Genomic DNA, 16,336 nt, shown 5'->3' on the forward strand with positions numbered 1-16,336 from the left:
CAAGTCCAAGAGAAGGAGGGGAGGCCCGCTCGGGGCCGCGGAGGACCGAGGCACAAGTGCACCTTCTCCAGGCTCTGTGCCCTCCGGGTCTTCGGGAGACGCTGCGCAGGCGTGGAGGGCCTGGGTGCTCTGACGCAGACGGCGAGGATCAGAGCCCTGGGGGGAGGGCTGCGTCGTTTGAGCCGATGTTTCTCGGGTCAAAGACGCTGGGGCCTTCCACAGCACGGAGGCGCTCTTCCCCCTAGCTCCCCGAGGCCAGACGTGTTCTCGGGGCCCCGGAGGTCCGAACACACTGAGTCTGGACCAGGCTCTCACCGGACGTGCTAACTGAGCAAACAGCAGCCATTGGCCGTGCTCGTCTCCCTGCCGGGCGGCACACAGAGCTCCGTGGGGCGGCACACCACACGCCATCACGTTGCCGGCAAGGCGCGGCGTCCCTGGAGTTTACAGATAGGGACACATGCTCCCGACGCGTTTGGCCAGCTATGGCGCACAGGCCAGATCCAGCCTCCCACCTGTTTTTATAAAGAAAGTTTTATTGGCACGATCACACGTTTATGTACAACCCGTCTAGCACTGCATTCGAGGGACAAAAGCGGGGTTGAAGTCTTGGGACAGAGGTCGTATGAATCACAGATCCAACAGTGTTAGCCATCTGGCCCGTTACAGAAAAGAAAATTAAGTGAGCTGACCCCTGACCCCTGACCCCTGCTGTAGGGCAGGGGCGTCACACTCATTCTCACCGGGGGCCACAGCAGTCTCACGGTTGCCTTCAAAGGGCCGAACGCAACATCAGAACTGTATAAATGTAACTGCTCCTTAACAGTTAAGCGAGAGCTCAGCACTGCCTCCAGCTGGAAGCAAGGTGCAGGGCCAGATAAAACAAAGTGGAGGGCGGATGTGGCCCGTGGGCCTTGTGTTTGCCCCCTGTGCTCTGGAACCAGCCTAAGTGTTTGCACACGTGGCCACACTTGGCCGGACGTCCTGGAGGACGTGATGCGGGAGACCCCGAGGAGAGGCACTTGGGCGCCCTCCGGAGTCAGGCGGAGGCAGCAGCTGATTAACATGCCCCGGGGGTCCTGGGCAGGAGTTTTGTCAGTTAAATACAGAACATCAGAATTTGGAATTTAAAATATCAATCACTCTCACTAGGCCCGTAACTATGCCCTTTACAGTTTTTCTAGCGCTTTTGTGTGTGTTTGCGTAAAACCCGCATACCACTGCTGCGCTAGAAAGCACGCGCAGCTCCGTTGCACAAACCTGGCTGTGTCACACCAGCGCCCTCTACTGAGCGCCCTGAGGCTGGCCCGCCCCCCACTCCGCAGCTCTGCGGCGGTGGCCTGGTTGTTATAGCGACCTCTCACCACCAGGGGGCAGAGCATCCACGGGTGCCACAGAGTGTCTGCCTCCAGGTGGCGCATGGAGCGCGCGCTGGGAGAGACCAGGCGGGCTGTGTTGGCAACAGGCCACTCAACCAAAGGCAGCAGGAATGCCTGAATTTCAAAGGGCTCTTTTTTTTTTTTTTTTTGGTTGAGTCTGGGCAACCGCAGGTGCAGTCTTCCACCTCATTCCTCAGGTAGCTATTTCTCTAACAAAGGGGAACATTCCTAAAAGTTGCAAACCAGGGGCAGAGAAGATGCAAACCAGGGGCGGAGATGAAGTCTGGGGAACTGGATTTAAAATGTCCGAAAGCTAGAATTTCAAACATACTGGCCTAGAAACGGCTGATTTCCCCGCCAAGAGTCAGTTAATAATGTTCTTTGCATACCCAAAAACTTAGATTTGCCTTTCAATGGATAACAGACACACATAAAGAAAATACACAAATCCTTTAAAGGGGTGCTGCTCAGAGGCCGTGAAAGGGTTCCTGGGTCTCCCCTCTGAGGCAGCCTGGACAAGGGTGCCCAGCTCTTCCCGGTGAAGGGTGTACAGCATGCAGAGGTCCCCTTCGAGCCTCCTCCTTGGTGACACACTGATGACCGCTCCTCACGGGTGTGCAGACAACCCCCTCCCTCCTTTTCATGCGTGAATAGCGTCCCATGGTGTGGATTTCCATGCGACCTTGAACCGGCTCTCTCGATGGACATATATAGATGGCTTCCCACCTTTTGCTGTTACAATGGGGCAGTGAAGAGACCTGTGCGTATGTCCTGGAGACAGCTGTCACGCACCTAAGTCCCCCGAGTTCCTGCAGAACTGAGCGGCCAGGAGATACGTATGCCGTAAAATTTCAGCATGTCGGTTCTCCATGATGGTGATGCCGGCCGCTGCCCCTGTGTGCCTGAGACCATTCCCACTGCTCCCTGAGCCCATTTCACAGGTGACCTTGACCCCTCAGCAAGTCCTGAAGGAGCTCTCCGCATCATTTTTATTTGCATTTCCATCAGTGTGCATGAGAACAAGCATGGCTTGGTCTGCTTTAAAAACACTCACGCTTCCTTCACCGTGACCGGTTTTCCTGTGTTCTGGCCCTCTTTCTGTTGGGAGGCTGACCCGTTGCTCGGTGTTGAAAGCCTTTGCCATACTAAGGAATTTGCCGCTTGATCACATGTGTTGCGAGTGATTTCCCCCAATTTATCACTTATTTATTTCTTGAGTCTGATAAAAGCCTTTTGTTTTTGCTGCCAAGACATTTTTAATGCTTCGGTCTTATCTTTTGGGATTCCTGACGTCCGTGGCGTGCCTGGAAAGACAGGCACAATCTGGGAGTGCAAAAATAAATCTCCCATGTTTGTCCTAGCTCCTTCCTAACTTTATTTTAAAAATGATAACTTAGCTCCGTCTGGGATTTATTTTTGCTTTGAGCATCAAGCCGGAGACCCGCTCTCACTCCCGCCCGGAGGTCTGCACAGTTTTCCCGCGCATTGGTGAAACGGCCCATCTTCCGTCCGCTGACCTGAAACACCCCCTCTCCTTCACACTGTTTTCCTGAGTGTTTTTAGTCTGCTTCTGTTCTGTTGCTCTGTCCGCCTGTTTATGCGCTCGGACTAAGTGCCTTTGGTTTCTGGGACTTTGCCTTGCATTTTAACATCTTGCAGGAGTATCTCATGACTTCCCTCCCCTGGAATTTTCTTGGCTGCTCTCGTGTCGACTTTTCCATTTGAATTCTAGACTCAACTTGCCCGTGCTAATTGGAAAGGGGCGAGGCTCTCAAAGTCTCTGTTTAAATAAGAAATCTAACAGATCTCTTTACCTCACCCCCGGAAGAGAGGGGGGCCGCCCAGGAGGGTCCACGGAGGTGTATTCCTTGGAGGAGACAGGTGCCAGTTGAAACAGGTCTGCGGGGCCACCAGGACTGAGTAAGACCCCCGGTCCACTCAGCCTTTGGGGAAGTTAGGGTCACGGTCCTCGGGGTGCAGCAGCCACCTGGCCCACCCAGGTGATCTGCCGGGTTCTTTGTTAGGGGAACACCTGTGCTGTGCACCCTGGCTGCGCCCCTTTGCAGCTGCCAGGGAAGAAGCACCCCTTTGTCCTTTTGACTTTGCTGCACTAATCCCTTCGTGAGGCCCCACCTGTGACCTCGTCTAAACCTAATCACCTCCCCGAGGAGGCTCCGCCTCCAAACACTGCCACACTGGGGCTTAGGGCTTCCACATATGCATTTTAGAGGGACACAGTTCGGTTCAGAGCAAATGCCCCTCAACCTGCCGCACGGACTCATCGAGTACTGTGCATTCTCCTTTCTAAGTGTCTCCCCATCCATTGGCTCTCGTCTTCTTCCGGCCCCCCAGTTCCAGAAGCCTCTCTCCGCTCCTCTCTGCAGACAGGCCTCCCTGCGGACGCTCGATGTCCCTAAAAGCTGGAAAACACAATAGTAAGATTAAAAAGGAAAGGCAGCAATGACTTTTCAATTAAAGATCTTCAAAATGCACTGAACAGCTTTTAAACGTCTTCTTGAAGGCTGCCCCCCCCAAACCCCCTCCCAGAGGCAGACCCGTTCAGGATCCGGTGTTGGAGCAGGACGCCGCCGCGAGAGCGCGTTATCTGGGCCGCTGTCCCGCGGCCCACAGTCCGACACTCTCAGTGTCCTTCCGCCGCGCAGGGGCCAGACCCGGCAGCGAGGTCTGCCCCCCCCGCCCCCCGCGCCAGAAAGCACTCCTTAGAAAGAAGCTGACCGTGGATACGCACGTTTATTCACTGACATTTTTAAAAATGCCAGCTCTGACACCTTCACATTCAAAACCACTTGTTCCTCTGTTTCCTCCCCCTTTCTAATTTTGGACAGTCACAGCCACATCCTTGCTACTACCCTCGCTGGCAATTTAGACACCTTCAAAGCTCCCTGGCTCTTCAGAGGACCCAAAGTTTAAAAAGAGAAACAAACGTCGTGCCCTCCTGGGCGGGGTGAGTCTCTGAAGTCAGAGGAGCTGGAGGGAGGGGGAGGGGGGAGGGGGAGGGCTCGCTCCCAGAACGGCCGCGCAGACAAATATTTACCGGGGCGGCATTGCGTGGCGGCACTCGGGCCAGTGTTTGTCTAGACCGAACCGGAGGCCTAAGGAGACGCGCGCCAGGAGGAAGGAAATTCGTGACCCTCGCGGCGGTACGAGCTGTTCCTCGTCACTGTTATGTAAGCGTCCGGGAACCACAAACAGCGCGGAGCACGCTGCCCGCGGAGGCGGCGGATGCCGGGCCCTGTGACCCTGGGCTTGGCCTCCCCCGTCCCGGCGAGGGCGCGCTTTTCATTCCATGGCACCACGTGGCCACGGCCGCAACAGAGGAGAAAGCCCCTGTTAGAGAGAGCGTTGTCGTTCTCTATGGGAACCTCAAGCCCCCCCCTCCCCGCCCCCACTGCGCATGACAGCCCGGCAAGGTGTGCGGGACGCAGGCAGCCACGGAAACACCGCGAGCTCGTGCTGGGTTCCGGGAAGGGCCCCACAGTGGACGGACCCCTAAGGCAGAACACGAGCGGCCCCCAGAGTCCCTTCAGGCCCCTGCAGTCCCCTGTCCTTTACCCTGACTTTGAACATCGAAGTTTGCTTTGAGCCAGCAAGGAGGGTTCAAGGTCACGGATACCCGGGAGCAGTGACCTGGAGAGCAAGGGATCCCCAGGACTCATGGGCCCTGGGCCCAGCATGCGGGTGACGCCCAGGTGGCGGAGGGAGAACACCTTTGGTGCCGGGCGTCCCAGCTCCGTCCCCTCCCTCCCAGCTGGTGTGACAGTGGCATGTCCCTTCGCTGGGCCTGAGGGCCTGCCCCTGCCCTGAAGTGGAACCGTCCTCCCGCCCCGCAGGGACCCGGAGGCAGAGACCCCGCAGAGAAGAGCTCCTGACCCGGAGCTGGCCCCCCACCTCCGTGCCCTTGGCGGCAGCGTGATGAGACCACCGGCCGCCTTTCCTGCTGTCTCCCCGCCGGGCTGAAGGCCAAGGCCCCATGCCTTCCCAGGTGGCTCCCTCTGCAGCCTCCGCCTTGTGACTCCAGCTGGCGGGCCCCTCCCTGCCCCGCGGCGCCTGCGTGGGCAGCGCTCACAATCAGACACCTCCACAGGAGCACCCCCTCGCCCCACCCACTTCCTCCTGCCTTCCTGGGACCCGTGGGTGTGGGATCCCGGCCCCCCACCCTGCAGGGGAGGAAACTGCAGTTCCCAGAGGGCGGGGACTTGCCCAGGGTTGCACTCGAGGGCACAGCTGGGACCCCGACTCCCGCCCAGGCACTGCGCACAGCGCAGGGGTCCGCATAGGGACCCCCATCCTGGGACCGCAGGGGCGGAGCTGTGGTCCGGCCACGGCAGGGCAGGGGCCTGCAGAGAACTCAGACAGAGATTCATATAACCGACAGCTAGGCCAACTGCTGAACAGGACACACAGCGCCGAGTTCGAATCCTTTAGGGCATGAAGAACACACAGCGAGGACTCTGCCTCCCGGCCACCCGCCTCCTGCCCAGGGCTCCCCACCGTGGGCCCGCCCTTCCTCGGGGCCTGGCGTCCCTAAAGCGGCCTTCAGTGCCTACCCGAGCGAGGTCAGGGCTGTACAGTTCTCTCCATGCCTGTCTCCGCAGATGTGACACCCTTTCCTCCTTGCTGGCTGGGTCAGCAGCACATCCCGGAGAGGGGACCTTTCCCGCCAGCACACAGATGACTTCCTCATTCCCCTCCACCGCTGCACAGTGCCCACCGCAGACCGACACGACGCAGTTCAAATGTCACCCCCACGCCAAACACACCGCCCCCCGCCCCCGTCCAGAGTGTGCGGTCCAGAGGCTTGTGAGCATCCCCAGAGCCGCGCCACCAGCACCAGGGTCGGTTCACACCCCCCTGCCCGCTCCCTCAAACTCCTCCCACAGCCCCGGGCCACAGCAGAACCCCCTCTGTCCGTACAGACTCGTCAATCTCTGGCATCTCACACACATGGAAACACACTACCTGTTGGCCTTTGTAACTGGCTCCTTTCACTCAGCACAGTGTTTCCAAGGTGTATCTAATTTGCAACAGGTGTCATTTTTTTATTGCCAAATAATGTCCCATTGTAGGAACACCCTGCATTCGATTTCTTCACTGGTCGGTGGGTGGGTATTGGGGCAGCTTCTGCCTCGCGGCTGTTACAGGGACACCTGTGTGCGGGCTTTGTCTGGACGTGTTTTCATTCCTCCCGGGGGTGGACTGGGAGCGGAACTGCTGATCGATCACATGACCGATTTTATAACTGACTGCGCTGGTCCTCCATTGATGAAAACTGCATCAAATGACTCCTGAAAAGCCACAGCCCTCGCCAGTCGGGCACGGCACGGCCCGGTCGTCTCGGCGAGGGTTCCGGGGAAATGGGGCCGGCCTTTCCGGAGCAGGGATGCATCTGCCACGACTCCAGTCCGCCTGGGACTCCCTCCTCACCGCCTGGACCGTGGCCCGAGGCCCGCCGAGCCCTGCGGGGAGCCCCCGGTCCCCCCGGCTGGTCCTCCCGCTCCTTCCTGTCTGGTTTTCGCCTCCAGGACACAGTCTGGGAGGAAGTCGGTGACCCCTGTCCGTGGAGTTTCCTGGCCCCACGACAAGGGGCCTCCGCCACACCTGGCCGGGTGCCGCACCTGCAACAGGTGCGAAACCGGGCAGATCAGGAACCACCCAGGCTGTGAGCCGGTGGGTGGGCCAGCCCAGGGGCAGCGCCGCGCGGCCGCGGGGCCAGTGGGGCCTGGGGGGCTGGCGAGGGCTCAGTGCGGCCCTGGTTTCAACAGTTCTTCTGCGTCAGACCGACCCGCACAGGCCGAAGCCGGGAGGCGCTGTTTGTCCTGAGGCGACAGGAGACCATTGGAGGTCAATTCTCTGATCGACTGAGTGAGAGACAGCTCTCCCAGGTCGTCTCTGCTGCTCTTCTGCTCCGTGCTGCCCTGCCCTTCCGGGAGGGGGGGGGTCCTGTTCCTCCCCCACGCAGGAGCTGCAGTGCGGCGGGACTCCAGTGGCCTGGTGACCCTTTGCCAAGCGAGGTCCCCCCTTCACCGGCTTCCCGGGAGTCGAGGAAAGGCGCCTCCTATGGCAGGTGAGTGTCCTGCCGCCACGCGAGGCCGGGCGGCTCTGGGGGTGCCGTGTCCCTCACCTCGGAGCAGGTGCGGGGGGCCGCGGGTGGAAGGGGTTTCCCGCCACGCCGCCCCCTCGCTCCCTCCCTCCCCTGTTTTCAGAGCAGAAGGGCAGAGAACACCGTGCCTCGCTCATTAAGACAGTGAGCCTCTCTCCCGTGGAGAAAGGACTGGGTTTAAAATAACTCAGTGTTGTGCAGTTTTATTGGGTGTTTTTGACGCGCGTGACACATCCCGTCATTCTAGAACAATTCGCAGGGCGTTTTGTGTACGTGTGCGCTCCAGGTTTAAACATGTCCTGTGGCCCTCGTTAGGCTTACGGCGCTCTCGCCGCCGGGGCGACCTGTTTGTTCGCGACCGTGGGGAACCCCTTCCTTCTTCGCCTGAAGTCCACAAACACCCCGCGGACGGCGGTGTCGCGTTCCTGCCGGTCACAGTGTTTCTCATGAGCGACCAACCCTACCTAGTGAGACCCGCCACCCTGGGCTTTGTCAGAGGCCATCTGCAGAGTTATTTTTAACTGGTTTCCCCCTCCGCTGACAGGAGCGAGGGTATCCATGCATTCTGACAGTTCGAGACCGTAAAAAACGGCAGCTGCTCCGAACCTGGCCTCAGGGGAGTGGACGAGCAGCAAACCAGCAACGGAGGAGCAGCGTTTGTGGGGTCCCTGCGGTCCGCCCAGCCGCGGGCTGCGGGGTGGCGCTGGGACGCGCCCGCACACGCCTGCGTTTGCTGAGAGCAAGGAACGGGGGTCGGAACTGGGAACGCTGGGGGGCGGGGGACGCCTCCCAGGTCCGCCCACGCCTTCTCTGGCTTTGGTCACTCCGGTCCCACCGGCTCCTCTGGGAGAGAAAACAGTTTGCAGTTAAACAGCGGTTGAGATCGCAATCTCCCGGCCTTGGAAAGGCGCCGGCGTCTTCACCCAAGGGCACTGCCCCGCGGAGGCCGGGGGCGAGCCCGCCCGGACTCGCGCGTCTGAAACGGCTTTCCTTCCGAAAATCAGTGCGCGCGGCAACGAGCTGTGCTCCGCGGCGCCCGCCGGGGACGAGCACAGCGCCCCCCTCCTCTTCCCTGTGGGCGGGCGCGGGTACCGACTTCCCGCGCGTCCCCCCTGGAGGTATTTTATCTCCGCAAGCACCAGCTTCAAGCACACAGGGTGCCCCCGCTTTATTCACACGTCCGACCGTCGCGGTATATCGCGGTTGGGTCGCTGTTTACTTGTTCATGCTTAGTGCCCAAAAAACCCTTCATGGATTTTCACGGCCGCACAGTCCCGCTGCATGGAGTTTCCGAGATGCATTCGCCACCCCCGACATCGATGCGTTCAGGCTGCCCTTGAGCATGAGCCGTCCTGCCCCGCAGTGACTCACAACCATGCTCGGCCCCAGGCCTGTTCCGCCGCCCCGGTAGGGGGGGTCCGTGCAGGGGCAACAGCTGGACCGGAGGTGAGTGCGTTTGTGGTGTCACAGCGCCCTCTGGACTGGTCGTGCGCATGCACACCCTCCCCCGCCCTCAAGCGGAGGCTCGCCCGCCCGCCCTGCAGACACGGCCGCACAGTGTGTGTGAAACGTTGTGAATTTGCACACCCGACCGCCAGCAGAATGATATCTCATTGTGGCCTTGCTTTGCGTTTTTCTTATTATGATGCTTTTATCACGTTCGAGGTCCATTTCTTTTTCTATAACTTCACTGCCCATATCCTCAGCATATTTTTTTCTACCAGAGTTTGTCTTTGTCTTCTAGAACTAAGGGTTATCAGGAGAAATTCAGTGGTCTGAATTGTAAATTTCCTCGTCTGTCACTTGTTCTGGGTTTTATAGTATGCGATGACTTTAAAGTGCCTGTGCAGCTGAATTTAACATTTACTTTCATTTTTCTTCTTTTTTCCCCCTCTGAATGTTTGCATTTTTTGTGCTTCGCGAGGGCGATCCTACTCTGGGATGATAAAGGGGAAAACCCACCATGCTTTTTTCTAGTACTTTACTTTGTTTCTTTTGTTGTTGTTGCTGTTGTTGAAATCTCAGGTTTCTCAGCACTGTTTCTGCACCTAAGGCGAGGGGTGGGGACCCAACGCTGCATCGCCCCAGCGCTCACTGAGCGGTTCGTCTTCCTCTCACTTCCGCCCCAGTCTGTAAAGCCCTGCGCGCCCGTTGCAGAGCCAGGACGCCACAGCTGCGCTGTGGGCAAGGGGAATCGTCCTTCCTCCCCCAAAATGTCAATGAGTCCCCTGACTGGCTAGTTTCAGATTTCTGGCTAGGCTGATTTCCATCCACCAGCCTTTCTTCCCCACATTCTTTCTCATTAGTCTCGCCGGTTAATTTTTCGGTATGCACAGTCCGCCTAGTCCCCAGAGAGACTCTATTGACATTTGTATTGCAGTTCGTCGTGCAGATGGCTTCAGGGACAGGTGGCATCTTTCTGACGCTTTGTCTCCTATTCCAAAACGAGGCATTTTGAACCCTTTGGATTCTTAAAAGCGTGTCGGCGCGTATGTGCCGGGCTCCTGCTCACTCCGCACGGAAGGCCTCTTCCGGCGCTCCCGCCTTTGCCACCCATGTGACAACCGCCGTCACGGGCCTGGCCGGGCAGCCCCCAGCCCGGGATGCTGGGTCTCATCTGGGTCTTTCTGTTCCTCAGGGGTCAAGCGCACTCCGCTGGGAGCCCCCAGCCAGACGCAGGCCGGCCCGGCCCTGGGGCCCCTGCTGAGGGACCAGCTGGAGGGCAGGAACGGCACCAACTCCACCAGGGCCCTGAGGCTGCCGGACGGGACCGGCGCCGCCTGGTACATCCTCACCATCATCGGCATCTACGCCGTGGTCTTCCTCTTCCGGCTGGCCAGCAACATCCTCAGAAAGAACGACAAATCCTTGGAAGACGTTTATTACTCCAACCTGACCTCCGAACTCAAGAAGGAGGGCCCCCCGGGCAAGGCGGCCGAGTGCCCTGCGCTGACCATCGGCAACAGAGCCGCCCTGCCGCCCGCCCAGGCCAGCCCGGAGCCCAGGCGCGCGGCCAGCGGGACCCAGACCGACATCCAGGGGATCCCTTAACGGGCGAGGCAAGCAGGTCCCCATACGACAGGCCCAGCCTTCCTGCGGGGTCAGCGGAGGGCAGCGTGGGGCTCACCTGGAACCTTGAGATGGGGTCAAGCCCCCGAGTGGGGCCGGAGGATCGTGGCTGAGCCCCGGGCACTTCCGGTGGGTGGCGTGTGGGCGAAACCAGCATCCTCTGGCTTTCTCGGGCTCCCTGGTGCTTTGGGACAGGCAGCAGGGGCGGCAGCTTCTGGCCAGACCCACCCTGCCCCGGGGAGGGCGAGGGGCATCCACTCTCCTCGGAGGAATCTGGGAGACACCCGGGGTATCCCTGAGGGTGGCTTCTCATCGCAGAGAGAAGGCTGGACTGGGAGCCCAGTGCCCTGGGTGGACTTCAACTTCACGGGGTTACGTGCACTTGGAGTGGCCGGCGGCTCGCCTGGGACACGCGGGTCTGGGGTGTAGGGTCCCACGGGGCCGTTCTCTCGTGGGAGTGGAACCAAGTCATTACTGTCGGAAGTTAGGAGTTCTTCACTTTCTTTTAAAGGGTGGGATCCACTGGAGAAAAGACTGAGTTTTGGACTCAGAAGAACCAAACTCTAGTCTGATTGCCATTATCTACCCCTTAGGTGTGAATGTTACCTCAGTACAGATAACACAAGGGCAATAAGGCCAGTTCTGTGAATCTTACAAAGCAGATAGGAGCTCATGAGACCATACATATGAATGCATTTTGAAAAGAAAAATAAATGCATAAAATAAGCCTTGTGGTGGTGGTGGTGGTGGTGGTTGGTGTTCACAGGGCTGGTGGTGTTGGGGATGCGGGTGCTGGTGCTGGTGTTGGGGAGGCAGATGCTGGTGCTGGTGTTGGGGAGGTGGATGCCAGTGATGGTGTTGGGGAGGCTGGTGCCGGTGCTGGTGTTGGAGATGCTGGTGCCGGTGCTGGTGTTGGGGATGCTGGTGCCGGTGTTGGGGAGGGGGTGCTGGTGGTGCTGCTGCTGATGCTTCTGTGAAACAGGAAAGAGCTCATCCGTGGCGGCCCCTCACTCACTGCGGCTGCCCTGCCTCAGGCGACAAGAGAACCATCTGCCGCGCCCCCGATGCCCTGCCCTCTGGGTCAGGCGCATGAGATGCACGTTTATACACAGTTGCTTTTAGGGTTGGTTAGGGGCCTGATCCTGGCCTGGACAGTCGCAGCACCAGCAGCACTCCAGGGTCGGGGCCTCCAGGACTGGACCTGGCGCCCGTGGTGTCCAGAACAGAAGGGTGGCCTCGGGGCCCTGACACCGCTCCGGTGTGGGGAGCCAGGCGCAGAGCCCCAACAAGGCCGAGTCCGGTGGGTGTGACTTAAACAGATGGCCGTGGCGTCTCCCGCACGGCTGGGTTTGCGGAATAAGGCCCCACCAGCCCAGGCACACGGCCATGGACAGGTGGGGCGACTGTTCTGGTTTTATTGGGGGTGTTAGGGGGGCGGGGTTTGACCAGCTCACAAACATTCCCTTTTCTTGCGGCACGCGGGCTGGGCGCCAGGTGGAAGAGTCGCCGGTGGAGCTGGGGCAGCGCTTCCCGCGCTGGGGTGTCTTCCCTCTCCGTCTCCCAGGGACTTGAGCCAACCAGGGTGCCGCGTGGGACACCAGCTCCCTGGCCGCGGAAGGAAGTGTTTTCCAGAAAGCGGGGGGTCTGATGGAGAAGGCCGTCTTTGGGAAGGCGGGCAGTGGGGGCGACTTCCGGCCGGGCGACGTCGTGTCTGCTGACCTGGGAAGGGGTCAAGGTGCTGCCCTGTGAGTCGTCACGGAGATGTGTCCCTCCTGCCCCCGCCGAAACCTCGCAAGTGGCAGGAGACTGGAGAGGCCTCCTGATCTCCCGGACCCTCAGAGCCCCGGTGGGTGGGCCGCGCATCCGCGGAGAGGAAGCCTCCACGGGGCCGGCCGCATGGGGGAGGGCGTGGGGGGCAGGGGGGCCTCTGGGCATCTGGCCGCCGCAGAGTGAAGGTTTCAGTCCTTGCCCTGCCACCCGTGTGCCGGCTGGGCCTCCCTCTGGACGGTGAGGTTGGGGTGCAGATGGCGTCTCTGCAGATAGTGTCAGCAGCACCCGCCTCCCCAACACCAGCACCAGCATCTGCCTCCCCAACACCAGCACCTGCCTCCCCAACACCAACACAGGCACCCCCTCCCCAACACCAGCACCAGCATGCCCTCCCCAACACCAGCGTCCCCTTCCCCAACACCAGCACCAGCACCCCCCTCCACAGCAGGGGTGGCTGCTGGCTTGGCCCCGAGTCCTCTGTGTGGCTCCCTCTGAGGCTTCCGGACTCCACCCCAGTCGCCTCCAGGGCCTGGCAGGTGCCCTCATCAGGAGCGGACGCTGGGACGGGAACCTGCGCCCACAGCAGCGGGAAGACTGCAGGCCACAGGGACAAGGCGCCGCCTGCACGCCACGGAGCCAGGCCTCAGGAGAAACCAGCCCAGCCCGCACCTTGATCCTGGACTTCCAGCCTCCGGAGCTGGGGGACAATGATCTTGTCGTGTCAGTGGAGCAGGCTCTGAGGCTCTGCTGCGGCAGCCCCGGCAGACAGACGGGTACGACCGCCCGTCTCTGTCCCAGGCCGCTGGCGGGAGCAACGGCAGAGACCGTGCACACGGGTGACACGTCTCATCCCCGTCTGTCACGTCGCAGAAGCTGGAGGGCGCTCACCCTGGCACCTGTTCCGCCACGCCTCCCCACCCCAGGTGTGTCTGCAGGGCTGGGCGGGCCGGCTGCCAGGGAGCCCTCTGTGACCTCGTCGTTCCCGCCGGAACCCCGGAACACGGGGGGCCGGGCAGGCTCTCCCCGCCCGGCCAGCAGCGCCGCCATGCCCCGCTTCCCCAACCCGCTGCTCAGACACCTCGTCGCCAGAAGCCCCTCCGACGGCCACAGGCGGAAGCAGTGCCTGCAGTACCTGAGGACCCTGCGCGCCCTACAGTACGACGGGTTCACCACCGTGTACCTGGGGGAGACTGAGGTCTCCGAGAGCCTGGTCACTGGGGAGGAGCCCAGCCAGGGCCACCTCCTGCCGGGCCCCGCCTGGTGCATCGTGCACGCGGGCGGCGTCCAGGGCTGGGTGCCCTGGCGCCACCGGCTGTTCCTGAGGGACGAGCTGTGCGTCAGGAGGGACGACGGGCTGTTCCCAGAGTTCTGCGACGTGGTGAGGAAGGCCTACGGGAAGTGCGCCATCGTGGTCAAGGAGCGGCGGCGGCAGCAGCTGGACGCGGCCCGGCCGAAGGAGGACCGGGAGCCCGAGGCCAGGGACCGCATCCCTTCGGTCATCCCGCTCAGGAGCATCGAGTGCCGCCTGGAGGTGGCCAGGTCCTGCGGCCACGAGCTGCTCTCCCTGCCTCCCCCGTCCGTCTACCTGAGCCCCCTGGACGCGGCCTGGTCCTCGCTGAAGTGGTTCATCATCAACAGCCGGCGGGAGTTCTGCCTGCAGTCCATCGGCGGCATCTACTCCTACCAGTACATCCTCCTGGGCGACCTGATCGGCAGGGGCATCGAGAGGGTCACCCCAAGCAAGTGGAGGGCCCTGGTCAGCAAAGTGCGGAGGTGGGAGAACTACTACCTGGGGAAGTTTTCTTAAGGGGGAGGCCCCCCCAAGACAGGCAGTCGGCCGCACTAGGGGGCGTGGTCTTCCCCACCTGACGCCCCCGGGCTGGGCTCCGCCAGGACCGCTGCGGCCAAGGACACAACCGCGACCCCCAGGCGGGCCGCGAGGGCCGGGCGCTGCCGTTCATTAAAGCTTCTTGGTCCGGCAGGGGTCTCGGCCTCCGTCTGGCTGAGGCGATGCCGAGGGTGACCACAGGGGGGCAGCTCAGGCCCGCCCAGTGCACGGGAGCTTGGTGGGGAGCAGGGGTGAGCGACCCTGAGGGTGTGTGGTGCAAATCCAGGTCTCGGACAGAAAGAGAATCACGCGTACAGTCCCCCCGAAAGTCAACATTCAGCAGGGGGTCAGCGCCCCCAAGTCCTGCACAGGGAACCAGCGGGCCATCTGCACAGACGTGACCCGGACAGCGGCTGGACAGGCCCTGCCCTTCCTGCTGCCTGAAGGCGAAGTGGTGGAGGAGGTGCCAGGGGCCCCCATGAAGGTGACACCCCGTCCAGACAGTGACTGATTCAGGGGGCACTCGGTGGGTGAACAGGTGACATGGGCAGGGGTCTGCAGACCCCACCTACCCAGCCTGTGTCCCACCCCAACTCCAAGGCCCCCAACCAGCCTGGCGTCCTGGGCTCCGGCACCAGGGCCCCCCCGGCTGGGACCAGAGCACCCAGTTCAGGTTTGGGGCGGCCGCTCATGCAGGTCGTGAGGGTTGGGCAGTCGTTTCCACTTTTACAGAGAAGGCCCTGGTTCCGATTAAACGTAAAGTTCACTCTCGTGTGTACATGTTTGGGCAGCAATTTCACCATGGAAGTCAGCGTAATGGGGTGTCAGACGTGACTCACCAAAACATCCCCCCAGTCCTAACAGACTCCCCCACACACGGGATTCAGGGGGGCGGGTCCCTGACAGCCAAGCCCAGGGGCCTTGGCCCCTTTGCCCACCTCCCCACCCTGCTTCTCTGCGGGACCCCCCCGCACGGCTCAGAAAGACAAACACCAGATGATCTCACCGTTAACAGGAACCTAAACAGCAACACAAAGAAACAAGCAAAATATAACCACAGGCACTGAAATAGAGGACAGGACGACAGTGACCAGAGGGGAGAGGAGAGGGAATTTCAGGGGAGAATGGGAAGGGTTTACAGGAACAAATATAAAGGACACATGGACAAAAACTAGGGGACGGGTGGAAATGGGAGGGAGGAGGGGAGGGCTGGGTGGGTGGGCTGGCATGGGAGTAAAAGATAGAGAATTGTACTTCAACAACAATTAAGATAAAGTTAAATGGCCCTGGCTGGTGTAGCTCAGTGGATTGAGTGCAGGCTGCGAACCAAAGCGTTACAGGTTCGATTCCCAGCCAGGGTACATGCCTGGGTTGCAGGCCATGACCCCCAGCAACTATACGTTGATGTTACTCTCTCTCTGTCTCCCTCCCTTCCCTCTCTAAAAATAAATAAAATCTTAAAAATAAAATAAAATTTAAAAAAAGAAAGAAATACCGTGTCTGGTAAAGATGCATATTCGGTGCTATTCAGCAGCGACGTGATGGGCTTCTAAAGCATTTTGTTGCTTGCATTTACCTGGGGCGGGAACGCACCTGCAGAGCCAGGCCTCAAACCAGGGAGCCGGGCACCTTCGACGGCTGCCCGCCCCACCGGACAGCCAGCAGCGCTGGCAGTTCCCTGGGGCCACGGGGGCCAAGGGCCCCACTCCCGGTGGCCTGAACAGCGGAAACTCACTCTCTCCCAGCTCCCGGGGCTGAAGCCCAAAGTCAGGGCCACTGAGTCAGCATCTCTCCAGTCTCCGGCTCCTTGGCCACACCCCTGCCTCCTCCTCCGTGTCAATCTCCCTCTGCCTCTCTCCCGTGAGGACACTTGTTGATTGCACTTAGCCCCACCCCCACCCCGATAACCCAGAATCACCCCCAAATCCTTAATCACACCTGCAAAGATTCTCTGTCCAGACAAGGTCACACTCCCAGGTTCCGGGGATTAGATCTCAGGGGACCATTACGCAGCCGACCCCAGCTGCACGGCCCACCGGCAGGGACCCCGGTGAACGGGACCGGTTGCGGTGTGTTTCTGTGGTCTTTCCATGACCTGTTTCATGAAGGAGGGGCACCCCAAATAAACCCCGGGATTATCTTCTAGAGAGCGGGCCCCTTGCGGTACCG

General features: G+C 60.6%; 2 protein-coding genes across 2 annotated transcripts; both read left to right on the forward strand.

Annotated features, from left to right (window-relative positions):
- The first annotated feature begins 7,131 nt into the window (after positions 1 to 7,131).
- Positions 7,132 to 11,287, forward strand: SMIM34 (small integral membrane protein 34). Its single transcript, XM_045852693.1, has 2 exons — positions 7,132 to 7,464; positions 10,139 to 11,287. Exons 1-2 carry the CDS (start codon positions 7,458 to 7,460, stop codon positions 10,549 to 10,551), a joined length of 420 nt encoding a protein of 139 aa, XP_045708649.1. The 5' UTR covers positions 7,132 to 7,457; the 3' UTR covers positions 10,552 to 11,287.
- A 1,705-nt stretch (positions 11,288 to 12,992) lies between these two features.
- Positions 12,993 to 15,067, forward strand: CUNH21orf140 (chromosome unknown C21orf140 homolog). The gene has a single exon (XM_045852687.1). It carries the CDS (start codon positions 13,385 to 13,387, stop codon positions 14,144 to 14,146), a length of 762 nt encoding a protein of 253 aa, XP_045708643.1. The 5' UTR covers positions 12,993 to 13,384; the 3' UTR covers positions 14,147 to 15,067.
- The last annotated feature ends 1,269 nt before the right edge of the window (positions 15,068 to 16,336 follow it).

The sequence above is a fragment of the Phyllostomus hastatus genome, unplaced genomic scaffold, assembly GCF_019186645.2.
Source record: "Phyllostomus hastatus isolate PE091 unplaced genomic scaffold, TTU_PhHast_1.1 phas_contig_948, whole genome shotgun sequence".
In the NCBI taxonomy this organism is placed as follows: domain Eukaryota; kingdom Metazoa; phylum Chordata; class Mammalia; order Chiroptera; family Phyllostomidae; genus Phyllostomus; species Phyllostomus hastatus.